At 41.9% G+C, this 19,883-nt stretch overlaps 1 protein-coding gene across 1 annotated transcript in view; it reads left to right on the top strand.

Moving 5' to 3' along the window:
* Positions 1-4,108: 4,108 nt before the first annotated feature.
* LOC106567130 (synaptotagmin-6) overlaps positions 4,109-19,883 on the top strand; it is a 77,165-nt gene continuing 61,390 nt past the window's right edge. Inside the window, exon 1 of the mRNA XM_014136078.3 lies at positions 4,109-4,815. Within this exon, the coding sequence (XP_013991553.1) occupies positions 4,659-4,815 (157 nt within the window). The 5' untranslated portion in view covers positions 4,109-4,658. The remainder of the gene's footprint in view (positions 4,816-19,883) is intronic.

The raw sequence follows: 19,883 nt of genomic DNA, 5'->3' as shown, positions 1-19,883 counted from the left end.
ATCTGTCATTAAATGTTTTACATCTAACTAAGATGTTTGGTGCAGTATTTCTTAATGAAAAAATTTGCATGAAAATGAGTCTTCTCTCATTGAATGACAACAAAGACTTTATTCAAGAATCCCTACTGTTGACCAACCACCAACGAAGGGGCATAGACTTCGACGACAGACTTCGGCTTGCATCAAGAAAAAAAGTTGTGCGCCTGAACAGCCTAAAAAACTCTTACCCAAGTTCAAAACTAACAAAAACGTCATCATAATATGTGCACAAACTCTTCCGAACTGTATCAGCTGGGAAGCATGCGGACGCCTTAACCCTAAACCCTAACCACTAACCCTTTACCATTACCCTAATTCTAACCCTAATTGTAACCCTAGACCTACAGTAACCCCTAAGCTTAAAATAACCTTTGTCCTCATGGGGATGTGGGATATGTCCACACGAGGGAGAATTTTCCTTGTTTTACTGTCCTTGTGGGGACTTATGGGGATTTTAGGTCCCCACAAGGATAGAAGAACCAATCCACACACACACACACACACCATATACAGAAATCGTCACATGGCTATCCCTCAGGTCAAGTTCATAGGAGTGCTGATGCTGATTAGCATAGTTTTGACTGAGCGGCCCCTTTGTCATGCATTTGCCACTCTGAATCAAGTTCAACACCTACAGCCACAGACCTGTCAGAGCACAGAGATTTACCACACATGATGTTGACACAAAACCCCATTTACATATCAAAGTGAGGACCTCATGCAGCAACCTCCCTCATTTACTGAGAAGAATAATGCCCAGGCACACCTGCTACACAGTGATCAGTATTAGTAACACTGTGACATAGAGTGTCAGTCCTCATTATTTATAGATAGCCTAGCCTGACATCTTGGCCAGAAACGTAAGAGATGTTGTGTGTGTGTGTCCCAAATGGCATCTAGTTCCCTATATAGTGCACTACCTTTGACCAGGGCGCATAGTAATACACTAGGGAATAGGGTTCCATTTGGGGTGCAGATTTTGCATACAAGGATGGGAAGGTTTAATGCTGAGGCTGACTGGATTAGCTTTGAGTGGTCTTAGCAGTGGCATGGAACCTTGATTAACACTTGAATGTGTCATTACCATACAGCAAAGTTTCCTTTAATGCTAAGTAGTTCTAAATAATTCAGAGAGTAGAATATAGTATTTACAATTCAGTCAGCTGCTATACAATGCAATATTGTGATCTTAAAGATGAATGAATAATGAAGACGCTGGGTTATACATTAAATCTGTTATGTTTAATCAATGTTGTATTCTGTTTAACAGATGGGGGATGGATGGCCATTCCAGGGCTGGTGGTTCCCAGGAGATGGAGAGGAAATGGGGAGAACATGGTTAAAAATGAATATACATGTAGGTAAATTAGACTTAAATTGTTAGTAGTTTGTTTTGGTCCCAAGCTAACTTTGTGTATAACTTTAAGAACAATTTGCACCCACACTATTTGTGGACCGAAATGCCCCTGTGAACAGCCCATATGTTCTAAATGCCATGCTGCGCTGTATTGTAGGTAGTACGCCTAATGAAAGTTTTGGGATGAATAGGGTGGCATAGCTGTTTCTGTTGTATCCCTTTTCCCTCGGTGAAGCATATTACTTCACAGTCAGCTGTCACAGAATTATTAAATATGGGTATACATAGATCCAAAAAAAAAAAGATATATTGCAATGGCACTATTTGTTTATATTAAGTCTGGATACTGCCAGTCAGCAAGGCTGTAGGGCAAACAGGACTGTCACGTCCACAAGTCTATTTCTCTCTCAAGCGCATTAGCAAAATACAGCGCCGTCACACCAGTCTATCACCATGCTTAATGAATGTTTTCCAGCAGTGGCAGACATGATGCTGCTCTGTCCCGATAGTAGTGTTATATTATTTATATATAAGCATTTTAATCTTTTAATTAAGTAGGGACAGACACAATTGTCTCCCGATTGATACAGTGTATAAACAACAGTCTGATGCATTACACCATCACGCTTTAGTTTATGCCACTTTCCAGTGTTTCCCACTGCTCCCATATACAGTAGTACCTACCTTATGGCTTGGGCAACAGGTGGCTGGTGAGTGACCCTCCAGTATTAGCCAGATACACCACAGGTAAATAAAGATGACCGGATCAGCTAGAGCAAATGGAGAAAGTAATTGACTCCTTTGAAGAGGTGCAGCCGGAAATGATTTGTTGTCTGAGCAGATCCAATCCTCATTACCTGGGAGTAACCGATGTATCCATCCAGGACCGGAGGAGACGAGGGGGCGAACAATGACAGAGATAAGCGTGCTATTATCCTAGCAACCATCTGAAGAAACACCTGCAAAAAATGGACAAGACTCTTTCAACACAGCGGCTCTGTCTCCAGCCAGGTCACACCATTTGTCTCGGCTCAGTCATGTAAGGGAATCAAAAGGGAATCTAGGCCGGGTCGCCCTCAATATGATTTTGTATGTAGGCTAGAGGAATTGTTTGTTCCATCCCATTCTTCATTAGGTTGATTAAATCCCAATTGAATAATGTTAAAGTCAGTATCAATGTAATTAAGGCTCAGCGTCAGGGAAGTTCATGAAGAGTTTTACTATGATTGTGTGGAGACTAAGTCAAGTCAATTAAAACAAGTTTCTACTGACTGTAGATTCATGTAAATGAATGATTCATATAAAATATATCTCGAGGGTCCAACCCTTATCATAACAATGATCTGAAAATAAACCCAGTATTGTGTTCAGTCAACAGTTGAATCAAATATTACCAAGAGAATATAGCTGTTAGTTTCAATGGAATACTAACACAGCAAATATCACACATTTATTATAGTATTAAGTGCAGTGTTCTAATATAACATATCGATAAAGCATCTAAACGTACACCTGCGCACACAGACACACTCACAAGATCGTCTCGTTTACCAATACAAACATGTGCAGCCAAGAACACTTAAAAGGCTATTAAGATGCAGCCACTTGCAAAAATCACTCCGAAGTCGATACAGACAGGGATTAGGTCGGGTGATATGTCTCCCATACACAGTCAGTCCCTCTTCCTCCTCTTTCCTCCTCCACCCTCCTCCTAACTATTGTAAACAGTCAGCACGCTAAGCAGCAATCTGAACTCAGGGTTAGACGTAACTTAATAAACGTAAATCCGGGACACTCCAATCAGAATGAAATGTTAAGTTTTGTATGGTATGTATTCATTTGTGGATGTCCATCATACATTTTGTATGATATGTTTTGAATTACAATTCAAATGATATGTTCCGAATTGCAATTCGTTCAATATGTTATGAATTTGCTAAACAAATGATATGTTCTGAATTCCAATTTGTTGTGGCTAACGTTAGCTAGGTGGCTAACGTTAGCTAGGCTAGGGGTTAGGGGTTAAGGTTAAGGTTAGGTTTAAGGTAAGTGTTAAGATTTGGGTTAGGAGTTGGGTTAAAGGAATTTAGTTTAGGGGAAAGGTTAGCTAACATGCTAAGTAGTTGAAAAGTTGCTAATTAGCTAGAATTGTCTGTGATGAGTTTCTAACACACAACCTTTGGGTTGCTAGATGTTCACATTATCCGACCCATCCACCCTGATCAACTACCCTACTTTTGTTTTTGCCTTAAGTAACCTTCTCTAATATGTAACCATACCAAACATAATATATCACACTCATTTGAGTGTCCCGGATGTACTTTTACTATGTTACGTCTACTCTGTGATACCAGGCTATAAGCACAAGCAATCACGTTGTGGAGGGGGGAGAGGGAGAGGAGAGGAGCAGTGAGCGGTGCCAGCCACAGGGGATTTATCTTAGACCAGGGAGGGAGCGATACCGGAGGGGAGTGAAACCAGAGGGGAGACCCGGAGCGGAGGGATCAGCCGACCTGAGAAAAACAAGCAACCCACTGGTCCTAATGAGAGGCTTTTCATTACTACACACACAGACAGAGACAGAGGTAGTAACATGGCGTGGGAGGGAGGGGAAGGGGGGGAAACAAGGGGAGGAGGTCTTTAGTATCCATATGAAGGTGTTGCCGGGTAAACTCATCTGTTGCGGTTCTTTTGAAGGGGGTTAGACTGAGGGAGGGATTCGGAGGAACGGGGGAGCGAGGATGCACAGTTCATATTCAATTGTTGCCGAGTGAACTCATCTGTTGCGTTCCATTTGCCAGAGCTTCAGAAGAAATGTGATGCAATTATTCTGTCCCTAGAATACCTGGGGGCATAAATGATAAATTAAGCCTTAGCCTACACACTCGTACACACACTGTCCCCAACCGTAAGCCACATGTGGGCATACACATATACATATACACACACATAATACACATACACACAAACTTGGCCAAGATCAGACATACACTCACATTTAGACATGCATATACACACTAACCTCCACACTGGCACACACACACACACACACACACACACACTCTTGAGAGACAGTACAAGACAGAACAACAAGAATCAGCTGTACGGACAGAGACAAGTCTCGTTTATCTTCTGTCTATGCCGGGCGGCTGTGTGTCCGTTTGCCTGGGTGCAGTGCCTCATGCGTTACGTGGCGTGAGTCTCCTTAGATGATCACGTTGCTGAGATACAGTGCTGAGAGGCAGAGGATGCAGCTGGGAGCATGAGTCCTGACGGAGAGGAGCATGACATGTTCTGTCAGAAAGCTGTGACCCTGATTGTTGACCTCTGCCTCCAGAACCACCAGTTATTGGACCAGGACACCTGCCAGGACTTCTTGTTTCTGTTGTCCAACCAGAGCTCGGACTACAAGGACCCAGGTAAGAACATTTAGAACATTTTAATAGAACATTCCGCATGTTCTATTATAGTATCTATATTCCAGAATATTCCAGGCACTATGTTTCTGCACTGTGTGAGTTGGTGACTGTAATTGGTTTTCCCTGCTGTCACTAATTTTTGTTTCTGAAACAGTGAGCTCATATTTGTGACATTAGCACTGAATGTGCCTTTCTTGAGGTAACAACTTGTATATACAGTACAGTATGATTGGGACTTCGATTTAATTACATTTTATATGTAGATGCAATTTTTCAGAACTAATGTATTTTTTTGAAGAAAGAAATCACACATGCACGCGCACACGTTCGTGCTCACACTCGGCATTACTTATTTTCTTTAACTTTTTTTTTAACCACCCAGTCGATGGTTGCTTGGGTAGGGGTCAGGTTGTGCCTTGGACCCATCTAAGGAGTTTGTGTGACCGCAGGGCAGAGCAACCATAAGTATACAAAATAAACTCAGAGTGACTTTTTAGTTTGTCTGGGTGAACAGAGCTCCTATAACACTAACAAATCAGCCTTTAGCTGACTAATGACTAAGCCTTTAGCTTATGCTGTCCTGATCACTCAACTTTACTCCATACATTTTCCCTTACACCCAAAAGTACTCGTTACATTTTGAATGCTTAGCAGCACAGGAAAATGGTCCAATTTAAACACTTATCAATAAAACATCCTTTGTCATCTCTACTGCCTCTGACCTGGCGGACTCACTAAACACAAATGCTTTATTTGTAAATTATGTCTGAGTGTTGGTGTGTGCCCCAGGCTATCCATGAATTAAAAGAAACAAGAAAATGGTGCCTTCTGGTTGGCTTAATATAAGTAATAAGAAATGATTTAAGGCCTCCCGAGTGGCGCAGTGGTCGAAGGCACTGCATCGCAGTTGCTAGCTGTGCCACTAGAGATCTTGGTTCGAGTCCAGGCTCTGTCGCAGCCGACCATGACGGAGAGACCCATGGGTCGGCACACAATTGGCCCAGCGTCATCTGGGTTAGGGGAGGGTTTGGCCGGCAGGGATGTCCTTGTCCCATCGTGCTCTAGCGACTCCTGTGGTGGGCCGGGCGCATGCACGCTGTTCCTCCGAAACACCGTACACCTGGCTGGCTTCTGGGTTAAGCGGGCATTGTGTCAAGAAGCAGTGCGGCTTGATTGGGTTGGGTTGTGTTTCGGAGGACACATGGCTCTCGACCTTCGCCTCTCCCGAGTCCGTATGGGAGTTGCAGCGATGAGACAAGACTGTAACTACCAATTGGATACCATGGAATTGGGGAGAAAAACGGGTAAAAGTAAAAAGAATATTTATACTTTGACTTCTACTTTTGATGCTTAAGTATATTTTAGTGATTACATATACTTTTGATACTTAAGTATATTTAAAACCAAATACTTGTAGAATTTTACTCAAGTAGAATCTTACTGGGTGACTCACTTTTACTTGAGTCATTTTCTATTAAGATATCTTTAATTTTACTCAAGTATGACAATCTAGTACTTTTTCCACCACTGACAATATTGATGCTTGGATGGAAAATGTAATGAGAGGACTCATGAGAATCTAGACACACTTTACTTTAGTGAAGAATCTCGCTCAATGCTATTAGTACATTTACTGCCACAAAGTTAACGCAATGAATGAGAGGTACTTTCAAAAGTTCTCAAATGTCCCACTGTGATCTGTTATAGGAGTCATCCCAATCATTAATTATATCATGTACACACTCTATTTTTTCGATTGACATTTATCTGAGGGCCTATCATAATGAAAAAGATTACTCATCCTACATTACAGTCATCTGCATATTATTGAGTATTGAAATGGCTAGGAAGAGTTCTGCTTATACATTTAACATAAGTGTGCAAATATTAGCTTTTGATGACATAACCTGTAGGCCCATATATTGCAATCTATTCCAGAGAGTTATAGAACAACATAGCCATTTATATAACAGTTCATTATAGCAAGTGGACTAATTTAGTATTCATATATTTGACCATTATTTTGTATTCATGATTATAAAAGATCTTGTTATGTACATATATGTCTATATGAATGGAATACGATGTTAACATTTAAATGGTTTTGTAAATGCTTATGCATAGATCAATACATCAGTGAAACATAGAGCTACAGTATAAGACATGATTGAAGAGCCAGCCAAAGAATTTGGACTGTAGGCAGGTACACAACAAATGTCATTCAGCTATGTTTCTGCTAAGATGAGTCCCCCGAGGGTATGCGTCACACCATTCCTGACAAAATCCTGTGTCACTCCGCATTATCCTCAGCGAGGGAATCGAACATACTTCACCGTGCCATGGGCGTCTGCCACTAAGCTGTGGGGGCATTAAATGCCATTGCATGTTATTCGCACATCACTGCCAATCTCTTCTGCCACATGAAGGCTAAACTGAAGGCGTTTGTCTTTCTTATTGTGTGGGAGAGATGTAGAGGGGAGATATAGACAGAACTCAGATCAGGCGAAAGCCTGGCACTTGCTACCTGGGACTGTGTTGGGCAACTGTAGGATACTGTTTACTGTATATTCACATACCAAAGGAGAGGTGACTTAGAACGGTTTATTATTAAGACATCCACTTTGTATGAGAGGCTATATATCAAATCAAATGTATGTCACATGCGCCGAATACAGCAACTGTAGACTTTACTGTGAAATGCTTAAGGTGGCAAGAAAAAGTATGTGAACCCTTTGAAATTACCTGGATTTCAGCATAAATTGGTAATCAATTTGATCTGATCTTCATCTCAGTCACAACAATAGACAAACACAGTGTGCTTAAACTAATAACACACCAATTATTGCATTTTTCTTGTCTATATTGAAAACGTCATTTAAACCAATCTCAGTATGCGATTTGGAGTGGGTCCAGTATTTCTGGGATGATGGTGTTGATGGGAGCCATGACCAGCCTTTCCAAGCATTTCATGGCTACAGATGTGAGTTCTTGAGCATGTGGACTATGGTTGTCTGCTTGAAAAATGTGGGTATTTTAGACTGGTTCAGGGAGAAGTTGAAAATGCAATTGAAGATACTTGCTAGCTGGTCAGTTGATGCTCTGAGTACGCGTCCTGGTAATCTCTGGCCCTGCGGCCTTGTGAATGTTAACCTGTTTAATGGTGTTACTCACATCGGCTATGGAGAGCGTGATCACACAGTCGTCCGGAACTGCTGATGCTCTCATGCATGGTTCAGTGTTGCTTGCCTCAAAGCAAGCATAGAAGGCATTTAGCTTACCTGGTAGGCTCGTGTCACTGGCCAACTCGTGGCTGGGTTTCCCTTTGTAATCCGTGATAGTTTGCCACATCCGACAAGCGTCAGAGCCGGTGTAGTAGGATTCGATCTTAGTCATGTATTGGCGCTTTGCTTGTTTGATGGTTTGTCAGAGGGCGTGTCTGGATTTGTGTCCCACCCCTTGAAAGTGGCAGCTCTAGCCTTTAACTCAGCGCAAATGTTGCCTGTAATCCATGGCTTCTGGTTAGGATATGAATTTACGGTCTCTGTGGGCACTGCGACGTCGATGCACTTATTAATGAAGCCAGTGACTGATGTGGTAAACTCCTCAATGACATCGGATGAATGCCGGAACATATTCCAATCTGTGCCGACGCAACAGTCCTGTAGCTTAGTGGACGCTTCATCGGCCTTCTTCCGTATTGAGCGCATCATTGGTACATCCTGTTTGAGCTTTTGCTTGTAAGCATGAATTAAGAGGATGGAGTTATGGTCAGATTTTCCAAATGGAGGGCGAGGGAGAGTAGAGGTGATAGAGTTGTTTCGCCTCTAATTGCACTGGAGACAAGCTGGTAGAAATTAGGTAAAACGGATTTCAGTTTCCCTGCATTAAAATCCCTGGCCGCTAGAAGCACCGCAACTGGGTGAGCATATTCTTGTTTGCATCAGTTTGTGGTGATAAATAGACAGCTACGAAAAATATAGATGAAAACTCTTGGTAAATAATGTGGTCTACAGCTTATCATGAGATATTCTAACTCAGGCAAGCAGAACTTCGAGACTTCCTTAATATTAGAGATTGCGCAACAACTGTTGTTGAAAATAGACAAATAGAGATTTTGTGTCACTGGCCGACACGATACATTGTAATGTCAAAGTGGAACTATGGTTAAGATATTTTTACAAATGAATTACAAATAAAAAGCTGAAATGTGTTGAGTCAATACTTATTCAACCCCTTTGTTATGGCAAGCCTAAATAAGTTCAAGAGTAAAATAAGTTGCATGGACTCAGTCTGTGTGCAATAATAGTCTTTAACATGATTTTTGAAAGACTACCTCGTCTCTGTACCCCACACATACAGATAATTGTAAGGTCCCTCAGTCGAGCAGTGAATTTCAAATACAGATTTAACCAATTCAAGACCAGCGAGGTTTTCTAATGCATCGCAAATGAAGGGCACCTATTGGTAGATGGGTACACATTTTTTTAAAAGCAGACACTGAATAACCCTTTGAACATGGTGAAGTTATTATTAATTACATTTTGATGGTGTATCAATACACCCAGTCACTACAAAGATACAGGCATCCTTCAGTTGCCAGAGAGGAAGGAAACTGCTCAGGGTTTTCACCATGAGGCCAATGGTAACTTTCAAGAGTTACAGAGTTTAATGGCTGTAATATGAGAAAACTGAGGATGGATCAACAATATTGTAGTTAATCTATAATATTAATCTAAATGACAGAGTGAAAAGAAGGAAGCCTGTACAGAATAAAATATCCCTAAACATGCATCCTGTTTGCAAAAGGGACTAAAATAAAACTGCAAGAAAAACTGTCTTGAATAAAAAGCATTACGTTTGGGGCAAATACAACACATCACTGAGTTCCACTCTTCATATTTTCAAACATGGTGTTGGCTGCATCATGTTATGGGTATGCTTGTCATCAGCAAGGACTTGGAGTTTTCGTTAGGATAAAAAGAAACGGAATAGGGATAAGCACAGGCAAAGTCCTAAAGGAATACCTGGTTCAGTCTGCTTTCCAACAGACACTGGGAGTCAAATTATCTTTTCAGCAGGACAATAACCTACAACAGCTTGACATTAGAGTATTTTCTGTAGATCGTTGACAAAAAATGAATTAAATACATTTTAATCCCACTTTGTAACACAACAACATTTGGAAAAGTCAAGGGGTGTGAATACTTTCTGAAGGCACTGTACATACATTGAATGGTATACCTTGAGAGAGATGACTTTAATGGGTTTATATAAGACATCCACTCAGAGGCTATCCTCCTCACCTTCTAGAACACGCTTTGAGGATAATTTGTAGTGGCAGAAGATTTAATCAGAAATGTAGTGACATGTACACTCTAGATCCATCATTGTCGTGTAGAAACTCTTTATAGTTCCAATGTCTTAAAAATGTTTGACAGTGACATGAGGATTGAAGCTGTTCAGTGAAAGAAAAATGCCAATGGGAGGTCTTGATTCAACTCATTATTGTTATTTGTCACTCCCAGGGAATTTATTTTAAAATAACCTTATTGTGTTGTGTTTACCTTTTTCCTGCTGCCTTTGGAGAGATAGGAGGGTATGAAAAAGCTAATGCATTTTTCTGCTGCTTTTCATGGTGGTGATTGAAGTCATTTTCTTCTTTGTGACAAAGCTAAAGAACTACGGCTTTGGGAACAAACAATCATATATCTTCAACTGTCAGACAGCAGACGCACAGCAGCAGTGGTAATGTACAGGCAGGGGAATTTCCCAGAGAGCACTGTGCTTCTCGTGTAGGTTTTCATGTTTGTCTTTCCTCATTTATTCAAATGCTGTTAGGAGAAATTTAGAAAGATTTCTAATCCTATGTGCATTCCTTACAGAACAGGGTCTTGATATTGCTTTAGAATATTAATCTTGGTGTATGGTATTGATGGGGCAAATTTGTTGACATTGAGTTTGGTTGTATTCCTATGGAAATGGTCATATAGAGGTGCACACCTGCTGCTTCTTATGGAAAAGAAGACAACGCTGTTTAATAAGATGAATGAGAGAACAGAAAACCATCTCAGACAGATACTACTGAGATAACATTAGATTTCCCAGGTGACAACTTCCTGAACAGACATTTATTCAGTTGATGATACAGCCTAGAAATGATGCAGAATGATACAGACTAGAAAGTGTGTCACTCAAGCTGTGGCGCATTGGTCAATGAGACTAGTAGCGAGATTTTCCCATTCACTTGTGGAGCCTCGCATATACACACACACACATTACTTTTTTCATGTTGCATTCACGTTATTTGACAAGTCAACCAAATGTAAATCAAAACACGACGTTGAACTGACGTCTGTGCCCAGTGCGTCAGGCTTATTACATATGCAGGTCTCTTTACTAGGCACAGCTTCAGGTGGGCGGGCTTGACAAGGCTGATGTGATCACATCATACAGTATCTCACTCGCCTCTGTCATTGTGAGATTGTATTACCTTTATCACTTTGGTGCCATTTTTACAAGTATGTGGTACATTTTCACAACTCTAAGCACAAAAATCTAAACATATCATCAAAATGGCTCATGTGTCAAAACTCTAAGCACATTTTCAATTGACTGTACAATAAACAAATTCACAAAGTCACTTGTTCACTGCACCAAATCACTCTTTCAATTTGGATACAAGTATCTGCTTTTCAAAATGCAATAGTCACATTACTTTATGATTTGTTAACAATACATTTAACTATCAATTAATTGGTGAATGGGCAATGGTGAATGGGTGAATGGGCAAGACAAAATATTTAAGTGCCTTTGAACGGGGTATGGTAGTTGGTGACAGGCCAGGCGTAGGGGTTTGTGTCAAGGATTGCAACGTTGCTGAGTTTTTCACTCTCAACAGTTTCAAGAATGGTCCACCACGCAAAGGACATCCAGCAAACTTGACACAACTGTGGAAAGTACTGTATGAAAATTATGTTTACCATAGACTATTCTTTGTATTCAGCACTTCAAAAATAACAGTTTTGAAATGTGTATATTGTATTTTTTGCTTTCGGATTAAATGTTAGTTAAATGACTAAACAGTGAGCCTATCATTAGCTGTTGTATTGGTGACTAAATTAAATGTTCTCATGGTATTTCACAGAAAACTTAGATTTTGCATGAATGACTCAGGGTTGAAAGGTGTGTTTAACTCCGATGAATGCACAATCAAAGGTTCTGAACCTAAGATGGGGGCATAACAAATGTTATGAGTTTAGACTTTTGTACTTAGAGTTTTGAAAATATATCACTTACATCTGAAACATGTGCCAAAGTGATTGAGAAAAACTGTACCCGGGACCTGGCTGGTGCATGGCAGAGGAGATTGGCTTCACCCGGGATGCATCCCAAATGACACCCTATTCCCTATGTAGTGCACTGCTTTTGACCAGGACCCATAGAGTTCGGGTCAAAAGTAGTGCAATATATAGGGAATAGGGTGCAACTTGGGGCGTAACCCAGATCATTTATTTATGATGGTCTGGTCGCTCCTCAGTCATCTATTGGCAGGCCAGGAACGGATGACGCATTGCAGGTGAAATCCAAAACAACAAGACAAGAACATCAAACTGTGGAGATTACTGTAGAACACCCCAGAAGAACTACCCTTGAATCATTTATATTCACACACTCACACTGACTCTGTGTCTTACAGAGACAACATTTCACAGTGAGTACACAAACACAAAAAAAACTACTTTGGAAAGCATTCCATTTCACTGTGTGAGAGAACATGGTGATTGATGCCTATGAGCACTGCTGTGGTAGATCTTCCGACAAATACAGAGTCTGATCGGTGACAACATCACGGGTGGATTGCAATGAAGACGCTGAACTTCGCATGGAGCACTGTGTTAGCGCTGGTTTTCTTAAAAAACTCTTTAAGGCTAGGCATCCCGCTAGCCTTAAAAGGAAGGATCCCAGCAATAACATGGTGTCGTTTTGTTAAATAAAATCCTTTATATCCCAAAAAGTCTGTTTAGTTGGCGCCATCGATTTGAGTAATCCACCCGTTCAACATGCCAAGATAGGAATCCAAAAATCTACCCCTAAACTTTGTTTCAACAAGTCAAAATACGTTTCTATTTAATCCTCAGATACCCTAAAATGTAATCAAACTATAATATTTCATAAGCTCAATAGGAAAGCGATATTAACAGGTGCACGTTGTCTTCATGGAGCAAGCACACACAAATTTCCAAGCAGATGTCCTTGTACTAAAACTCATTATTCTTATTCGTTTTGGAAGAAACAAGCCTGAAACCTTGAACAAAGACTACTGACACCCAGTGGAAGCCATAGGAATTGCATAGTGGGAGCTAGATTTAATATTTCCCTATACTTTCCATTGGAAGAGTATGGGCTCTTAAAAAAAAAAAATGAATCTGGTTGGTTTTTATTTGGATTTTCTCCTACCATATCTATTGTGTTATAGTCTACTACATTATTTAAACATTTCTACAAACTTCAGAGTGTTTTCTTTCCAATGGTACCAATTATATGCATATCCTGGCTTCAGGGCCTGAGCAACAGGCAGTTTACTTTGGGCACGTCAGTCAAGCAGAAATTGAGAAAAAAGGACCCTAGCCTAAAGAAGTTTTTTAATTAAAGCGATACTAACAGGAGATTGTAATGGCGCCAGAGAGGATGGCTGCCGTTTTATTGGCTCTTAACCAACCGTGCTGTTTTGTTTGTTTTTTCACATTGTTTGTAACTTATTTTGTACATAATCTTGCTGCTACCGTCTCTTATGACTGAAAAGAGCTTCTGGACATCAGAACAGCGATTACTCACCTTGAATTGGATGAATCATTTTTCTTTAATGAGTCGGACGAGAGGGATTTACTCAAGACACACGAACAGGACCTCATCCCTGTCATTTGCAGCAGAAAGAGATGGAGGTTTCACGGAAGGAGATCAGGGTGCTTTGTGAGGATCCACTGACGAGTGGCTAATCTGCCTTTGCCATCGGTCCTATTGGCCAACATACAATCGCTGGATAATAAATTGGACGAACTAAAAGCATGTATAGCCTACCAACGGGACATTAAAAACTAATATCTTATGTTTCACGACGACGTCGTCCCCAAAGTGACTGTACTTACATATCCCAACCAGAAGCCATGGATTACAGGCAACATCCACACTGAGCTGAAGGGTAGAGCTGCCGCTTTCAAGAAGCGGGATTCTAACTCGGAAGCTTATAAGATATCCCACTATGCCCTCCGACGAACCATCAAACATGCAAAGCATCAATACAGGACTAAGATCAAATCGTACTAGACCGGCTCCGACGGATGTGGCAGGGCTTGCAAACTATTACAGACTACAAAGGGAAGCACAGACGAGAGCTGCCCAGTGACAGGAGCCTAACAGACAAGCTAAATTACTTCTATGCTCGCTTCGAGGCGAGTAACACTGAAACATGCATGAAAGCATCAGCTGTTCTGGATCACTGCATGATCACGCTCTCCGCAGCCGATGTGAGTAAGACCTTTAAACAGGTCAACATTCACAAGGCCGCAGGGCCAGACGGATTACCAGGACGTGTACTCCGAGCATGGGCTGACCAACTGGCAAGCATCTTCACTGACATTACATTTTCAACCTCTCTCTGTCTTGTTAAAAGCAGACCACCATAGTCCCTGTGCCCAAGAACACTAAGTTAACCTGCCTAAATGACTACCGACCCGTAACACTCATGTCTGTAGCCAATGGAGTGCTTTGAAAGGCTGGTCATGGCTCACAACACCATTATCCCAGAAACCCTAGACCCACTATAATTTGCATACCGCCCCAACAGATCCACAGACGATGCTATCTCTGTTGCACTCCACACTGCCCTTTCACACCTGGACAAAAGGAACACCTATGTGAGAATGCTATTCATTGACTACAGCTCAGCGTTCAACACCATAGTGCCCTCAAAGCTCATCACTAAGCTAAGGACCCTGGGACTAAACACGGGGCTGGTTGAGAGAATGTCAAGAGTGTGCAAAGCTGTCAAGGCAAAGGGTGGCTACTTAGAATCTCAAATATAAATTATATTTGGATTTGTTAAACACTTCTGGTTACAACATGATTCCATATGTGTTATTTCATAGGTTTGATGTCTTCACTATTATTCTACAATGTAGAACATTGTAAAAATAAATAAAAACCTGGAATGCTGGAATGAGTAGGTGTGTCCAAACATTTGACTGGTACTGTAAATAGCACTTTTCAGTAGTGCTCAAAGCATGCCATTCCATGAGCGCAGCATTTTTCCCCCAACTTGAATCAATGAGCCCAATCAGTCCTCCATGACAATAAAATCATAAACAACAGAGTAGGGCTGGCTAATAAATCCTTCGTTTTGAGGTTATGCTCAGGTAAAACAAATTGGCTAATCTATACTTCCATATTTCCAAGTCCTATTCTTGAAGATCAAGGGATATAACATTTATTGGAATGACTGAGATTCTGATAGAAATTGGTTTTTAATGTAAAGATATAATTTAATCGTATCATTATATGTAGTAGAAAGCAATGGGTTAGAAGAAGCCTACATAACCAACCCATAAAGTGAAATTTAACATCCATATATAGACAGCTATGTAAACTTTAACATTGATTTATCCTACAATAGCTGTCGTTCAATTGGTAACTGCATGTCTGGCAGTGTGGATGTTACATTTTAGTGTGGATGATGGATCACCACCTCAAGCTGAACCTCGGCAAGACGGAGCTGCTCTTCCTCCCGGGGAAGGACTGCCCGTTCCAAGATCTCGCCATCACGGTTGACAACTCCATTGTGCCCTCCTCCCAGAGTGCTAAGAGCCTTGGCGTGACCCTGGACAACACCCTGTCGTTCTCCGCTAACATCAAGGCGGTGACCCGATCCTGTAGGTTCATGCTCTACAACATTCGCAGAGTACGCCCCCGCCTTACACAGGAAGCGGCGCAGGTCCTAATCCAGGCACTTGTCATCTCCCGTCTGGATTACTGCAACTCGCTGTTGGCGGGGCTCCCTGCCTGTGCCATTAAACCTCTACAACTCATCCAAAACGCCGCAGCCCGTCTCGTGTTCAACCTTCCCAAGTTCTCTCACGTCACCCCGCTCCTCCGCACACTCCACTGGCTTCCAGTTGAAGCTCGCATCTGCTCCGTAGGCAAGACAATGGTGCTTGCCTACGGAGCTGTGAGGGGAACGGTACCTCCGTACCTTCAGGCTCTGATCAGGCCCTACACCCAAACAAGGGCACTGCGCTCATCCACCTCTGGCCTGCTGGCCCCCCTACCTCTGCGGAAGCACAGTTCCCGCTCAGCCCAGTCAAGCTCCCTCACGACGCCAGGACAGCGGAGTCAATCACCAACTTCCGGAGACACCTGAAACCCCACCTCTTTAAGGAATACCTGGGATAGGATAAAGTAATCCTTCTAACCCCCCCCCCCCCCCCCCCCCCAAAAAAAAAGATATAGATGTACTATTGTAAAGTGGTTGTTCCACTGGATATCATAAGGAGAATGCACCAATTTGTAAGTCGCTCTGGATAAGAGCGTCTGCTAAATGACGTAAATGTAAATGTAACTGGTCTTCTAATGCCTCTTAAGGGGAAAGTAATCTAAAAGTAACTGAATGTAGTCAGATTACATTGCTGAGTTTGGGTAATCCAAAAGTTACGTTACTGATTGCAACTTTGGACTGTAACGGATTACATCTAGAAAGTAACCTACCCAACCCTGCTTACCAGAAATTCGACTTTCCCATTCATCACGGGAGCCCTTCCTATTACATATCTTAAATGCTTCATCAGAAACAACAGTTCCTTGGGCTGTATTATCTCTTGATGCAGAAAAAGCTTTTTAAAGATTGGACATACAGCATCTCTGGCCTGTCTTAGAACATATGGGAATTGGCTCCAATTTCAATAATTTGATTAAAACGCTATATGGCAATCCTTCAACCATAGTTCTAACAGGCAATGACTGCTCTGCTCTGTTCAGAATCACTAGAAGCAACAGACAATGCAATCCAATTTTTCCTTTGCTATTTTTATTATCCATGGCACCCAAGGCAATAACACTAATTTCCTTAAAATCTATTGATCACTTCACCTCATTATATGCAGACTATATTTTAGTAAATCTAAACAATGTATCTCAATCGCTTCCAAACACATTGAAGTTTATAAATCAATTCAAATTCGTCTCAAGTTATAAAATGGATCTAACCATATCATCCTTAATGCCTCTCAAGACCCTGATGGAGGATTCCATCTCTACTTATGGAATCCCAATCGTTTCCCATTTTAAATACTTGGGATTAGATATATTTCCTTCTTTTGATAAAACCATTGACAAAAACTTTAACAGAAAGCTCAAATAAATTCAATCCGGTCTCGTTAGATGGAATAATATCCCAGTTGCTTTAACAGGCAGAATATCTATAGTCAAAATGAATATATTGCCACGGCTGAATTTCTGTAGTTCAATACTTCCCATGGCTCTTGGGATAAAATTCATAGTGCGGTTTCAAAATGAATATGGCAAGGTAACATTTTTTTTAAACAATGTAACTTGGAATCAAAATGGCATGCCCATACTCCAATATTTCTCAATAATGCTTTGCTATCCGTAGGGTGGCCTTTTAATTCCCCCGATGGTCCAAATGTGGAATCTGTACCCTTGCCAAGATCATATAATGATTTGAGAACATTCCATGATTTGAAAGATACATACAAAACGGACACAAAGCCCTCCATCACCCCCCCCCCCCCCCCCCCCAGACAAATCAGACTATGCCCCAATCTTACTTCTAACATTCAAGCAGGAAGTACACGTGGTAAGATCTGTTCAATGCTGGTCTGACCAATGAGAACTTATGCTACAAAACACCTTTGATCACATGGACTGGGAAATGTTCCAGGTCGCCTCCGACAATAATGTCAATGTGTATACAGACTCAGTCACAGGGTTCATCAGGAAATGCCTTGGGGATGTTGTCCCAACAATGACTATTCACACATATCCCAACCAGAAACCTTGGGTAACTAGCAACATCAGCATAAAACTGAGAGCGTGGACCAACGCATTTACAGTGCCTTTGTAACCGATATGAAATGGCTAACTAGTTAGAGGGGTGCGTGCTAATAGCGTTTCAATCGGTGGCGTCACTCGCTCTGAGACCTTGAAGTAGTTGTTTCCCTTGCTCTGCAAGGGCCGCGGCTTTTGTGGAGCGATGGGTAACAGTGCTTCGAGGGTTACTGTTGTCGATGTGTGCAGAGGGTCCCTGGTTCGAGACCAGGTAGGGGTGAGGAGCGGGATGAAAGGAACACTTACATTGATGCTGTTGACCATGATCACTGGTTGCTGCGGAAAAGGAGGAGGTCAAAAGGGGGGTGAGTGAAATGGTTGGCGGTGTGCGCGCTAATACTGTTTCAATCGGTGACGTCACTCACTCAGACCTTGAAGTAGTTGTTTCCCTTGCTCTGCAAGGGCCACAGCTTTTGTGGAGCGATGGGTAACGATGCTTCATGGGAGGCAGTTGTTGATGTGTGCAGAGGGTCCCTGGTTCGGGGCGAGGAGAGAGACGGAAGCAATGCTGTTACACTTTCAGAAAGTATTATACCCCTTGACTTATTCCACATTTTGTTGTGTTACAACCTGAATTCTAAAATCTACACACTGGAATTGTGATACAGTGAATTATAAGTGAAATAATCTGTCTGTAAACAGTTGTTGGATAAATTACTTGTGTCATGCACAAAGTAGATGTCCTAACCAACTTGCCAAAACTATAGTTTGTTAACAATACATTTGTGGAGTGGTTGAAGAAAGAGGTTATGACTCCAACCTAAGTGTATGTAAACTTCTGACTTCAACTCTAAGTCAAAACTGTAACTAGGCTGCTCAGGAACAGTCAATGTTGTCTTGTTAAGCAACTCCAATATATATTTGGCCTTGTGTTTTATGTTATTGTCCAGGTGATTTTGTCTGTGCTTAGCTCTATTCCATTTATTTTTATCCCTAGTCCTTGTTGATGACAAGCATACCCATAACACGATGCAGCCACCACCATGCTTGAAAATACGAAGAGTAGTACTCAGCGACGTGTTGTGTTGGATTTTCCCCAAACATAATGCTTTGCATTCAGGACATAAAGTTAATTTCTTTTCCACATTTTTAGCAGTTTTACTTTAATGCCTTATTGCGAACAAGATGCATGTTTTGGAATATTTGTATTCTAAAACAGGTTTCTTGTTAGGTTAGTATTGTGGAGTAACTACAATGTTGTTGATCCAGCCTCAGTTTTCTCCGATCACAGCCATTAAACTCTGTAACTGTTTTAAAGTCAGCGTTGGCCTCATGGTGAAATCCATGAGCGGTGTTCTCATCTCCGGCAACTGAGTTAGGAAAGACACCTTCATTAAGTTTGCCTACGACATGACGGTGATCGGCGACGAGACAGCCTTCAGGAGGTTAGAGCCCTGATGGAGTTGTGCAAAGAGAACAGCCACTCTGTCAAGGTCAGCAAAACCAAGGAGATGATCGTGGACTACAGGGGGAGCACATCCCTATTGTTATCGACAGGGCTGCAGTGGAGAGGGTCAAAAGCTGCAAGTTCCTTGACAGATGACCTGACATGGTCCAATCACACCACCACCGTGGAGAAGAAGGCGCCACAGCTCCTCTTCAACCTCAGGCAGCTGAAGAAATTCGGCATGGGCCCTTGGGTCCTCAAGAAATTCTACAGCTGCACTATCGAGAGCATCTTGACCGGCTGCATCACTGTCTGGTACAGCAGCTGCACCGCCCTCATACATGTGTGCAGACGGCCCAATACATCACTGGGAGGGAGCTCCCTGCCCTCCAGGACATCTACTCCAAATCGTTAAGCATTCCAGTCACCTGAGCCACAGACTGCTCACTCTGTTACCATCTGGCAAGCGGTATCAGAGCATCAGCCCTCGGACCAACAGGCTTCGAGATAGCTAGTACCACCAAGCCATCAGACTGCTGAACAGCTAATCCCAGCTGTCACCCTG

The sequence above is a fragment of the Salmo salar genome, chromosome 13, assembly GCF_965601325.2.
Source record: "Salmo salar chromosome 13, fSalSal1, whole genome shotgun sequence".
Lineage (NCBI taxonomy): Eukaryota > Metazoa > Chordata > Actinopteri > Salmoniformes > Salmonidae > Salmo > Salmo salar.
The sequence above is the reverse complement of the archived record's forward strand: the minus strand, read 5'-3'. Positions and strand labels throughout refer to the sequence as shown.